The following is a 14,734-nucleotide window of genomic DNA, read 5'->3' on the forward strand; positions in this document are numbered from 1 at the left end:
ACTTAAAAGCTTTTTCATAGCAAAGGAAACCATAAACAAGATGAAAAGACAACCCTCAGAATGGGAGAAAATATTTGCAAGTGAAGCAACTGACAAAGGATTAATCTCCAGAATTTGCAAGCAGCTCATGCAGCTCAATGTTAAAAAAACAAACCACCCAATCCCCGAATGGGCAGAAGACCTAAACAGACATTTTTCCAAAGAAGATATACAGATTGCCAACAAACACATGAAAGGATGCTCAACATCACTAATCATTAGAGAAATGCAAATCAGACTATATTACGAATATAAAATTCAAAACTACAATGAGGTATCACCTTACTCCAGTCAGAATGGCCATCATCAAAAATCTACAAACAATAAATTCTGGAAAGGGTGTGGAGAAAAGGGAACCCTCTTTCACTGTTGGTGGGAATGTAAATTGATACAGCCACTATGGAGAACAATATAGAGGTTCCTTAAAAAACTAAAAGTAGAGCTACCCTATGACCCAGCAATCTCACTACTGGGCATATACCCTGAGAAAACCGTAATTCAAAAAGAGTCATGTAGCACATTGTTCACTGCAGCACTACTTACAATAGCCAGGACATGGAAGCAACCTAAGTCTCCATCGACAGATGAATAGATAAAGAAGATGTGGCACATATATACAAAGGAATATTACTCAGCCACAAAAAGAATCAAAATTGACTTATTTGTAGTGAGGTGGATGGACCTAGAGTCTGTCATACAGAGTGAAGTAAGTCAGAAAGAGAAAAACAAATACCGTATGCTAACGCATAGAAATGGAATAAAAGAAAAATGGTCCTCATGAACCTAGGGGCAGGACAGGAATAAAGACACAGATGTAGAGAATGGACTTGAGGCCACAAGGAGGGGGAAGGGCAAGCTGGGATGAAGTGAGAGAGTAGCATGGAAATATGTACACTACCAAATGTAAAATATATACCTAGTGGGAAGCAGCTGCATTGCACGGGGAGATCAGCTTGGTGCTTTGTGACCACCTAGAGGGGTGGGATAGGGAGGGTGAGAGGGAGACACAAGAGGGAGGGGATATGGGGATATATGTATACATATAGCTGATTCATTTTCTTATATAGGAGGAACTAACACAACATTGTAAAGCAATTGTACTCCAATAAAGATGTTAAAAAAACAAATCTTGAAACAATTGAAAATAGAAACACAAAATACCAAAACTTATGGAATGCAGCAAAAGAAATACTGAGAGGGAAATTTATAGTAATCAAAACCTGTATTAAGAAGAATGAAATCTCAAGTAAGCAATGTAATTTTACATCTCAAGGAAGTAGAAATGTAAGATCAAACTAAGTCCAAAGTTAACAGAAGTAAAGAAAATACAAAGATCAGATGAGAAATAAATGAAATAAGAGACTAGAAAAATAAGAGAAACATCAAGAAAACTGAGTAGGTTTTATGAAATGATACATAAAATTGATAAACCTTTAGCTAGACTACAAAAGAATAGCAAATACTCAAAATCAGAACTGAAAGAGAAGATATTACAACTGATACTACAGAAATAAAAAAATTTCAGGAAAGACTACTACAATTATATACCATAGATTGGATAACCTAGAAGAAATGAGTAAGTTCCTAGAAACATACAATTTATCAAGACTTAATTATAAATAAATAGATCTGAACAGACAAATAACAGGTAAGGAGATTGAATCAGTAATCAAAAACCTCCCAACAAAGTAAAGCTCCAGACCAGATAGCTTTATGAGTGAATTCTACTGAACATTTAAAGAGGAATTAATACCAATTCTCCTCAAACTTCTCCAAAATACTGAAGATGAGCAAACACTTCCGAACTCAATTTATGAGACCCGCATTACCCAGATCCCAAAGTCAGTTAAGTACACTGGAAAAAAAATTACAAGACAAAAAAAAACAAAAAACAAAAAAACTACAGGTCAATATTCCTAATAAAGATAGATGGAAAAATTCTCAACAAAATACTAGCAAACTGAATTCAACAGCATATTAAAAGGATCATACACCGTGATCAAGTGGGATTTATTACTGGGATGCAAGGATGGTTCAACATACATAAATCAATAAATATGATATAGTACATTAATAGAATGAAAAATAAAAACTACATGATTATCTCAATCGATGCACAAAAATAATGTGACAAAATTCAACATCCCTTCATGATAAAAAGCTTCAACAAATTGGGCATAGAAGGAACATACTTCAATACAAAAAAAACATTTTTGACAAGCTCACAGCTAACATCATACTCAATGGTGAAGGTTAAAAGTGTTTCCTCTAAGATCAGGAACAATACATAAGCACCCATTCTCACCATTTCATTTAACATAGTACTCTAAGTCCTAGATACAGCAGTTAGGCAAGAAAAAGAAATAAATGGCATATAAATCAGAAAGAAAGTAGTAAAATGGTCTGTGTTTGCAAATGATATAATCTTATATATAGAAAATCCTAGACTCCACCAAAAACTTGTTAGAAGCAGTCAAAGAATTCAATAAATTTGTAGGATAGAAAAATAACAAATAAAAATTAGTTTCATTTCTGTGCAACAAAAAACTATCTGAAAAACAAAAAAAATCCCATCTACAATAGCATCAAAAAATATTAAGGAATAAATTTAAGGAGGTAAAAGATGTGTACAATTGAAACTATAAGACATTGATGAAAGACATTGAAGAGGCACATATAAATCGAAAACTATCTCATCTTGATGGATTTGATGAATTAGTATTGTTAAAATGTCCAGGCACCTAAAACCATCTACAGATTCAATGCAATCTCTAATAAAGTTCCAATGGAATTTTTCACAGAATAGAAAAAACAACTGTAAAATTTGTATGGAACCACAAAAGATCCCAAATACTCAAAGAAATCCAGAGGCGGGAAAAACAAAGGTGGAGCCATCACACTTCCTCTTGATTTCAAACTATATTGCAAAGCTAAGGTAATCAAAACAGTATGGTACTGGCGTAAAAACAGACATATTGACAAATGGAATAGAATCAACAGCCCAGAAATAGGACTTCCCTGGTGATGCAGTGGTTAAGAATCCACCTGCCAATGCAGGGGACATGGGTTCGAGCTCTGGTCTGGGAAGATCCCACATGCCATGGAGCAACTTAGCCCACGAGCCACAACTACTGAGCCTGCATGCCAGAACTACTGAAGCTCACAGCCTAGAGCAGGTGCTACACAAGAAGAGAAGCCACCACAATGAGAAGCCCGCACCACAACGAAGAGAAGCCCCCACTCACTGCAACTAGAGAAAGATCATGCATGGCAGTGAAGACCCAATGCAGCCAAAAATTGATTGATTAATTAATTAATTAATTTTAAAAAGGAGCCCAGAAGTAAACCTTTTCATTTACGGTCAAATAGTACTTGATAAAGGAGCTAAGAATACTCAATGGGGAAAGGACAGTCTCTTCAACAATTCATGTTGGGAAAACTGGATATTCACATTCAAAAAATGAAATTGGACCTCTATCTTACACCACTCACAAAAATTAACTTGCAACATCTTAAAAACTCAAATCTAAGACCTGAAGCCATAAAAATCCTAGAAGAAAACACATGGACAAAGCTCTTTAACACTGATCTCGGCAATACTTTTTGGAAATGACAATAAAAGAACAAGCAACAAATGCAAAACTAAACGTGGGAAAACATCTGCACTGAAAAAAAATCAGCATAATAAAAATGCAATCTATAAAATGGCAGAAAACATTTGCAGAACGTTTACCTGGAAAGGGATTAATACCTAAAATATATAAGGGACTTGTACGACTAGCAAAAAAAAAAAAAAAAAATCTAATTTAAAAATGGGCAAAGGACCTGAACAGACATATTTCCAAAGAAGACACATACATGATTAACAGGTACATGAAAAGGTTCTCAACATCATTAATCATCAGGGAAATGCAAATCAGAACCACAAGGAAGTATCATCTCACATCTGTCAGAATGGCTACTATCAAAAAGACAAGAGATGTTCAAAAGGAAACCCTTGTGCACTACTGGTAGGGAATGTAAATTGGTGCAGCCACTATGGAAAACAGTATGGAGGTTCCTCAAAAAATTAAAAATAGAACTACTACATGATCCTGAACTCCCACTTCTGCATATATATCTGAAGGAAATTAAATTATAACCTCAAAGAGATATCTGAATTCCCATGTTCACCATAACTTTATTCACAATAGCCAAGATATGGAAACAACCTAAGTATCCATTGATCAATGAATGGATAAAGAAAATAAGATATATATAAATGGTATATTATTAAGACATAGAAAAGAAGAAAATCCTGCCATTTGCGACAACATGCACAGACCTTGAGGGCACTATGCTAAGTGAAATAAGTCAGAGAAAGACAATTACTATATGATCTCACTTATATGTGAAATCCTAAAAAGCTGAAGTCATAGAAACAGAGCAGGATGGTGGTTGCCAGGGGCTGGGGAATGGGGGATAATCAGGTGATACTGGTCAAAAGAAAGAAACTTACAGTTATAAGATGAATAAGTTCTGAGGATCTAATGTACAGCATAGTGACTACAGTTAATAGCACTGTATCATATACTTGAAAGTTGCTAAGAGAGTATATCTTCAATGTTCTCACCACACAGACACAAAAAGGTAACCATGTGAGTTGATGGATGTATTAACTAAATTGTGTTAATCATTTCACTATATGTGTATCAAATCATCATACCGCATGCCTTAAACTGACACAATTTCATTTGTCAGCTATACCCCAATGAAGGTGGAAACATTTTTTAATGTTTTAAAATTTCCTATTATGGAGACTATTTTTCTTTTTATTGATATATAATTAAAGTTTTCTGTAATATAGGAATGTCATCTTTAAATTTTGTAAAGACCTACTCTATGGACTATTATGTATTCAATGTTCATAAAGTACTATGTATGCTTGAGAAGTGTATTCTCCATTCGTTAAAACTTTTAGATCAAGAATACCTTTTCTGTTATTCAAATCTTTCTTCTTATTTTTCTGTGTTTAATATATTGAGTAGTAAGAGAGATGCACTCAATCATACACTCTAATAGTGAGTTCTTTAAGTTCTTTTTTTCAGATTTGTCATTTTTTCCCCCTCTCTGTATAACTTGAAGCTATACATACAAGCATGCATAAAAGTTCAGAATTGTTATCTCTTCCTGATTAACTAAAACTCCTTTCTCTTTCTCTCCTTCTCTCTTCCTAGAAAAGAATAAACTAGGGAGCATCATTCTCCCTAACACTAAGGCTTACCACAGACCTACAGGAATCAAGAGAGTGTGTTACTGGCACAGAGATAGACCCATAGACCAGTGGAACCCACTGATTTATGACAAAGTTGCATTCACAATCCAATGGAGAGAGGATAGTCTGTTATACAGATGGTGCTAGAGTAACTGGATATCCACAGGGAAAAAACTGAACCTTAACCTAAACCTTACACCTTATAAAAAATTAAGTAAACATAGACCACAGGCTTAAATGTAAAACTATACAATTTAGGAAAAAAACATGAGAAACTCTTTGGCATCTAGGGCTAGGTGAAGAGTCCTTACACTTGTTATCAGAAACATGGTTCATAAAAGGAAAATTTGATAAATTAGACTTTATTGAAATTAAAAACATTTTCTCTGCAAAAAGCCCTGTGAAGAGGATGGAAAGGCCAATTACAGACTGGGAGATAATGTTTGTAAAGAACATATCTGATAGAGGGACTTCTATCTAGAATACATAAAGAACTCTCAAAACTGAATAAAAAAAAGAGTCTAATTAAAAATTGGTCAAAAGACATGACCAGACTTACTCTGAGAAGGATATATAAATGACAAATAATCACATGAAAATATGTTCAATATCATTAGCCATTAGGGAAATACAAATTAAAACCACAATACAATATCATTACACACCTATCAAAATGGCTAAAATAAAAAATAGTCGTAACACCAAATGCTAACAAGTATGCAGAAAAACTGTATCACTCCTTCACTGCTGGTGGGGATGTACAATAAAAGAGTACAGGCACTCTGGAAAATAGTTTGGTAGTTTATTCTAAAACTAAAGATGCACTTTCTATAATCATCTAGCAATTGCACTCTTGGTCACTTATCCCAGGGAAATTAAACCTATGTTCATGCAAAACCCTGTATTCAAGTGTCTGTTGTAGTTTCATTTGTATTAGCTAAAAACTGGAAACAATCCAGGTGTCCTTCAGTGGGTAAATGCTTAAACAAACATTGGTACATAAAAAGTAGCAAACCATTGAGACACACACCTGAATGGATTTCAACGTAATTAAATTGAGTGGAAAAAGCAATCTCAAAAGTTTACACACTGTATGATTCTATTGTATAACACATTTGAAATAACAAAGTAATTGAAATGAAGAATAGATTAGTGGCTAAGGTTTGTGCAGTGGGAGGACACGTATATGGCTACAAACTGGTAGATAAGGGAGCCTCGTGGTAATGTATCTTTATTGTGGTTATAGTTATGTGGAGCTACACACGTGATATAATTGTATAGAACTACACACACACAAACACAAAGGACCACTTGTATAACTGGTGAAGTCTGAATAAGTTCTGTTCATTGTACCAATGTCAATTTCCTGATTTTGATATTGTATTTTATATATATATATATATATAAATATATATAAGATGTTAACGTGGGAGAGGCTTCATGAAGGGTGTTTGGGACCTCCCTGTAATCCTTTTGTTATTTCCTGTGGATTTATAATGCTTTAAAAAAAGTAATCTTTGAAAAAATTTAAAATCATTTTGCTACTGTGTAGAACAGATTCAATGATGTCAATATTATTTTTAAACTTGTGTGCATTAGAGAGTAAGGATAAGACACAACTTATTCCTAAGCATAAATGTAAGTTGAGACATCAAGAACTAAAGGAGGACAAAATTTCATAATCCTTCTGCAGGTACTACTTTATAGCTAAAGTTAACATTAATAGGTAGAAGGGAAACAGATAAACAATTAGTGAAGGAAAGATATTCCAAATACTTAACAGCTTTAATTGTTTGGACACCAACCCATCAGAATAGAATGGGACCAATTAGATCAAATGACAGCCAGTAACAACCCAGAATCTGGTACCTGTGCACAACAGTGCAATATCCATCCTATATGATTTATTTTGGATTAACATTATTTCCTCCCCAAAAGATTTATATTCCTAAAATATTGTTTTTTTCTTAGTACTCTTGAGCTGAAATTATGGAAAGAGTGCTATATTATTGGATAAAGCATATCTCAAAGTGCTGCTACAGAAAATCATGACTACAGTAAGTCCCCTACATACGAACCTTCAAGTTGCGAACTTTCAAAGATGCGAACTTGCGTTTGCATGTCCAATCACATAAGTTAGTTCACATGTCTGGCGCACATTGTCATGTGTTTGCATCCACTACAAGTGGTTGTGCTTTTGTGTACTTTACTGTATAGTACTATATAGAGTACAGTAGTACAGTATCTTTATTTCAAGCCCAGGATGTCTGGAAGCAAGCATAAAAGCAGTGGTGATGTAGCTGGTACTGCTAAGAAGTGCCAAGCGATGACGATGGAAACAAAACTGAAAATAATTGAGAGAGTGGAGCGAGGTGAAAAGATGGTAGATGTCACTCATTCTTATAACATTAAACTCCTTGCTATGCAACATGAGGAGCTTACTAATGAAGACCTGATGGAACTGGAGGCCCAAGGAAAGGACGAAGAAAGACAAGAGGAAGCAGAAGTAACTGAAGAACCAAAGAGATTCATGACACAGGAAATGGCAAGGGGTTTTTCTTTATTTGAGGAGGCACTGTTAGTTTTTGAGGCACAGGACCTGAACGTAGAACAGTACATGAAGGTTGTAGCAGCCATTCAGAATGCAATCTAGTGCTACCGTGTCATCTATGATGAGAAAAAAAGAGCTACTATCCAGACATCACTGGATCGTTTTTTCAAGAGGGTAGACAGAATTGAATCCAGCAAGGAACCAGAACCTGTGCCATCAGCGTCAGACGAGAGTGAAATTGCAGCTCGCCCTCCGCCTCCTATTGCTGAGGATCCCTCAGCTCTACCATCTCCCACCTCCTCTCCCTCCTCCAGTCAGTAACTCTTCTTGCCTGTTCACTCGATGCCAGCCCCTGTATGCCAGCTGTTATACTTTACTACTGTACTTTTCAAGGTACTGTACTATAAGATTAAAAATGTTTTCTTTATGTTTTGTGTTTGTTTTTTAATGTATTAGTTGTGTGAAAAGTATTATAAACCTATCACAGTATAGTACTATATAGCCGATTGTGTTAGCTGGGTACCTAGGCTAACTTTGTTGGACTTACAAACAAATTGGTCTTACGAACGCACTCTCAGAACAGAACTCGTTCATATGTGGAGGACTTACTGTAACACAAATAATTACCAGTTAGTGAAATAAGAACTAACTGCTTCTGTTAAGATATTTTAAATTTCCTCATTTTGTTTTTACAAAAACACTCAAAATATCAGTATAGAAACAAAATACACAAATTAGTTTGTTCATAATATTTAAACATTAGGATTTCAATATTTGCATATAAATGAATCTTTTCAACTTTAAAGTTTTAGTACTTGAATAGTTAATATTTTTAGAGTCTGTTTTTTATTAATTCTTCCTAGTGAAAAAATTTCAAGATACTTTACAAATATAATCTTAGCAGTTTTATCAGATTAGAAAAACAAATATTCAAGGGATATATTAATTTGATCATATTTAATCTTGAGAAATTAGGAGCTCTAATTATCAATACAAATTTAATGAGAAAGTAGGCCAAAGTCCCTATTTAAGGGAAATAAATTATGTAGTCTAGAAAATGAATTTGAACTATGAAAATAAAAATAAAAGTATGCATGTCCAAATGTTTCTGTCATGTCTATAAAACTCACTTAAGAAATGACCTGGAAAAAAAAAAAAAAAAGAAATGACCTGAAATTAATTAGCGTTTTCTATTATTTTAGAAAGGTAACCTCCTTATCTTGGAAAAAATCCATTTAATAAATATTATGAAACAAAGTTTATGCTATCTTTGTTCATGAGCATTTCGGACATAGCTTTTTTTTTTTTTAAGATAGATTAAGTAATAGTTCAAAGCTTTAGTTAATGTAAGTTGAAATGCAGTTTTCATGTAGGTAAAAAGGTTAAGATTATGTGATTTTTCTTTCCTATGAAACAACTCACTTACAATTCATAGATACTGAATACAGAAATGACCCAATTCATACAGCTCGAATTAAAACTTGGTGAAATTTAGAGCTAGTTTAACAGAATGGAGGGGGGGAACCTCCAATCTATTAATATTAGGCTGGAATTAGCTAGCTGGATAAGTTTTGCCTACATGGGTTTGTTCTTTTCTACCTCTTCAGGACACCCTAGAGAAATTAAAGGCTCTTAAGGTAGGCCAACTATTCTGAATTTCTTCCCCGTTGTCTTCTATGAGACTAATTTGTTGGCTCAGAGCATACTCGAATGAAAATAAAGAAGCAGTTATTTAGAGTCTATGGTGCAACAAACTCTGTCCTTGTTTGTGAAACTAAATGTGCATGAAATAGATATCATTTCCATTTACAGGTAAGAAAACCTAGGCTCCCAGAGATTAAGTACCTGCCTAAAAGCCCACAGATTTGGATTTGGAATACAGTTTTCCCTGACTACAAATCCTACATAATTTCCTCTCCTGAATACAATACTGTAGTCCTACTGATTTTAGTCACTTTTCAACTTTATAAAGAGTCCTACAGGGATTGAATCACTTTTGATATTGACCCTAATTCAGTGATTCATGTGGAGTGTGTCACCACTGGGATGTTTATGATTGGAAATATCTCAGACAAACATCACAGTGCTGATTCTCAGGACTGGGGACAATATGATGGTGCTTTATATACAGTTCAACCAATCTTGCATCCACATCATTTAATAGTTAACTGTTATTTCTGTTGCATTTTGTAAAAGACTATATTGGCTTGCTAAACAGCACTCCCCCAAATCCTAATATTAGAGTCTTGTAGTAGGTGGAGACTTTTTTCTGCCATGTAGACTGGTGCTTAAATTCCAAAAATGCACAGAGCTGTGACAAATGCACAGAGCACAATGACTTTACTATTTTCAACCATATTCTGAGAGAAGGAAGTATGTTTTTATGTTTAGTAGCTGTGTTACCCTTCAAACAAAAAAGCAAAATGATTGCTTTAGTGTCAACAGAATAAGTAGTTGTTTAATAAGTATTTGTACTGAGCCATCCATGGTGGCTTTTCCCTCCTTGATGCCAATGAGAAAACATTTGCTAGTTTTTTCTCTCACCCAAGAATAATTTAAATCAGTTGATACATCCTTCCATCTCTCTTTTACTTGACTTCATCTTATTATAGGTGACTAAGTAATCACCTTCAAGCATCTATGTAAACAGAACTGAAGAAGCATACATTTACAGATCCATATCTACACACACACACATACATATGTACATTCATAATCGTATGCACACATACATAACATGGAATTCAATCTTGAGGGACTAAGTATGATTATAATGATAATAAAGAATTTACAGCATGCAATCCAGTAAAGTCTTAAATGTACAATTTAAAAATTACTGCACTAAAATTTCTGCTTCCAGGTAGGATGAAGTGAGCAGGTTAAGAGAACACATAGAAAATCTAGATCAAATATAACAAATAAACAATACAAAGGAATCAGAGAACTGCTGAAACAACAGATCTAAAATGGTCTAAGAATCTGAAGAGGAGAGAATCCTGAAGAGGTAAGGGAGGAATGTTGTAGATGATTTTTGTTGATTCTGGGCTGTGGAAAGAATCCAGACTTGGCCTGGGAAGAAGGCCATCACTGGGGTTGAGAGAAACCAGCAGACTGTTACAGAGTCTTGAGGGACTGACAAAGCTCTAACACATGCCAATCATTCCATGATGACATCTGTCAAATTCAGAAGATGCAAGGTCTGGAGGCAAAAAACTAAGCTAAAACCCCTGAAAAGCACCACAGATTTTTGGTAGTCTTGCATTACTGAGAAGAAAAATATTTTTAAAATATTGGTGTTCAAGACCTGCCCAGGGGCAGGCTCCACATGGATACACCAGGCCAGGGTTCATCCTTGGACCGAGTCCAGCTTGCCCCTATGTTTTGTATGGTCCAAGAGCTAAGAACAGTTTATATAATTTTAAATGTTTGAGAAAAAAAATCAAAAGGATAATATTTTAATTCATGAAACTCAAATTTCTGTGTCTATGAACAATGTTTTATTGAAATATATCTATACCCTTTATTTATATATTGACTTTGGTCACTTTTGTACAACAATGAGTAGTTGCGAAGAAACTGGGTGACCAAAGCCTCAAGTATTTACTACCTGACCCTTTATGGAAAATATCTGCTGACCTACAATAGGCTATTAGTTGAAACTCTGGGCGGGCAAACACCCTAAGAACAAAAGCAAACCAGAGGTAGACTGGGTCTCACCAAAGCTCAACCCAACCTCATGTTGGCTCAGCTCTGATTGGATTAAGGTAATTAGCCTCCACTCTATCTCCATGGTGGAAGAAGGATAAATCTTTGCTAGTGAAAGATATTATCATCTTAAGCCTCTACAATTTTTACACACATTTTATACATATTTCAGCATTCAGAAAACTACTAACTTTTTTGATCTGCGCTGACCTGTGATAGATATAAAGAAGGCTGTCTTAACTAGTAGGCTCAACAGCAATCCATTAACATCCAACATTTTAAACAAGCAGTTTTAATCTATGCTATTTAAAGAAAAATAAAAGAGAAGTAACAGTATAACCAAAAAGCACTTTTCTTGGTAAGAAAACTTAAAATATGTGCCTGGAACAATAGCATTCTAACTAGATGTTAGTTTACATTGTAAAATACTCCAGTAACATATGAAATAAAATCTGTGAATTACTTATTTTGTAGAAAAAGAAAAATAGTAATTAACCAGTTATAAATTACTCTGAGCTATTAGACTGTATTCTAGGACTCATTTTTTAATATCACATGAATTCACAGGTACTGGTATCATATTTTAGGCATCTACCATGCTGAGAAGACAGATGAGTACAGATATGGGAAAAACTGATAACATTGAAACGTTACAGTTATGCAAAATGTTAAACCTACATCTCTCCCAGGATTTTAAAATTTGACTTTAATAGCCTTTTATAATGAAAAGAACAACTCAAATGTACAAGACAGTTGAGAAGTTCAACAGGTACAGAACTGCAAAATCACTGAATTCATTTTAATTAGTATATATATATATATATATATATATATAGTTTTATATTTGTGGCATCAGTAAATCATAACTCCCAGATATAGCAGATCAGGTCATTTTAATTTATAACCTATCATAATTTGCAACATATGTCTTATTAGTGCCAATGAAATGTAACCTAATTGTGCTCAAAAGTCTCAGGTCACAGAATAATTGTAAAGGATTCACACACATATAGCTACACTTTTATACAGAAGGCATACAGACATAGCTGTGAATATAAAATTATATGTAGTGATAAAAATTAGACATTTATGCATTCAAATATGTACATATAGCCGGTAAACTGATTTTTTATTTAGCTCAGTTGTATAACCAGCTTGTGAACAGTTACCTTATACCATAGGAATGAACAATATTATCTTGATATTGTCTGAGAAAGACAGAATTACCATTAAAATAAAAGGACTTTTACAGTTACAGACTTCTTAAAAAGTTGACTTTCTAAAAACTTTTTTAAAAGTTTAAACACTCCTCACCACTTTCCTCACTTTTAGAGCTCTTCAATGATAGATGCCTCTGAACAAGCCTCTAATAATTTGATCAGATAAAGTCTGTGAATGTGGTCAAATAATGAATCATCAGGAGTATACGCTATTTATCATTTTAGACAAATTATAAGTACTCTTTTAACATTAAACTCAATGTTAAAAAAACTTGTATCATCAGTAACACTTCATTTATATAATTTACTAATTTAAAAACAAGGTTTACTTTCATCTAATCCTCAAAATTATTTTTAAAAACTCTTCACATAGATGAAAACAGTCAATTTTTAAGCAAATTAACGTCATTACATTGGGAACTGGAAAATACTAAAGATAACCCAGCACATTCATGCAATTAATTGTTGTATTTAAAGGAAAGGAGCCATACGTATAAATCTTTATATCACCGATTCCTTAATAACTAGAAGAATGCTATACCTCAAAACACAAAAATAAAATATTACTTATAGTGCCACAATACTTTTCTCTATACACCACATTTAATTCCAATGAAAAGATCAGAGTCCTCAGAGAGACATATTGCAAACAAAAACTCCCTAGTAGGTGGTGGGAAGTCAGGCCAGGAGTCAAAAAGAACCCATAGAGATCACAGAGCTGTGATGTCCAGCACAGTCCCCTCAGAGAGAAAAAGGAAAACCACATGGCACTGCTGAAATGCCGAGTTAATTCTTTCTCCTATCTGGGCATTAAATATTACAGCTTTAAAATTGTCTCAGTCAGATTATGGCTTCTTTAGACAAGACCTTCTCTTAAGAAACATACATACTCTCGAAGTGCAACGCCGAAACACCATAAAAACTTAAATAACCTACCATTTTCTTTGCATTCTTCTGGAGGTTTAGCCTTTTTCGCAAGTCGTGGATCCAGCCATGATGTTGTCTTTGTGTTATGGCTGAAAAGAAAAGAGATCACTCTGAACAGACACATACTGAAAGGAACCAAGTTTATTCCTTAAGGAAAAAAAAAAAAAAAAGAGGGGGTTAGACCAACAAAATTGCAATCGATACACTTAATTTGCTTACTGGTTCTAAGTAGCCCTGAAGGAGGTGTAAGAGTAATCGTGCAAAGGCAGCTGTAAAATTGGCAACCTCAGCTCCCTGTCCTCAAAGCAGCTATTTTTATTAAAATCAACTAGAATGTTGCCAAGTTAACCTCATTGAAAATGCAGAACTCATCCAGAGCAAAAGGAATTTATTACAAATACAGGATTCTCCAGTTGGAAGCGCACAGTTCGCAGGCTCTGATACTGTTTCCTGAGTTTTGCAAAAGAATTATTTTCATCTTAAACCTGCCCTTTCATAAATGGTTGTTTTGTTGCTCTTTAACTACAGAGCTGGTAGAGGCAGTACAAAAGTGATGCAAATTATAGCATGTTCTTGGGATTCCTACATTTTCTCAAAAAGTATTTAACAGCAATTTCATTAACCCGCATTTAGCTATCTTCCATCTAAATACTTTCAATCCAGCTAGGAAGATAGATAAAAATGTCTGTACTCTAGCATTGTTGGAATGGAATTCTGGGAATTAATAATTTTTAATGACAATTTCATTTTAAAAACTGTTTTCTGGGAAGTCTTTTGCCAGAAATTTAAAAAGCAAAGGAGAAAGGTTATTAGAGCACTGTCTTGAAAAGAGGTCCTGGAATTACCTGCATTGGAATCATCTGGTGGACTTATGAACAATGCATATTCTGGGAGTCTGGTAGTTCTCATAGAACTACCAAATCAGAATCTTTGAGGTGGGGCCGCAAAATCTCCATCTTTGGCTAGCACTCCAGGTGATTCTTATGCACACTGTAATTTGTTACTTGAGAACTACTCGAAACCATACATTGGAGCTAA

The 14,734-nt window shown here is 34.3% G+C and overlaps 1 protein-coding gene across 10 annotated transcripts in view; it reads right to left on the reverse strand.

Moving 5' to 3' along the window:
- Positions 1-14,734, reverse strand: part of MAGI2 (membrane associated guanylate kinase, WW and PDZ domain containing 2) — a 1,357,470-nt gene that overhangs the window by 491,509 nt on the left and 851,227 nt on the right. For all 10 annotated transcript variants that reach the window (XM_067746035.1, XM_067746031.1, XM_067746038.1 and 7 more), the window contains one exon: positions 13,706-13,785. In XM_067746035.1, coding sequence (XP_067602136.1) covers positions 13,706-13,785 — 80 coding nt within the window. The remainder of the gene's footprint in view (positions 1-13,705; positions 13,786-14,734) is intronic.

Source organism: Pseudorca crassidens, chromosome 8 (genome assembly GCF_039906515.1).
Source record: "Pseudorca crassidens isolate mPseCra1 chromosome 8, mPseCra1.hap1, whole genome shotgun sequence".
NCBI classification, from domain to species: Eukaryota; Metazoa; Chordata; class Mammalia; order Artiodactyla; family Delphinidae; genus Pseudorca; species Pseudorca crassidens.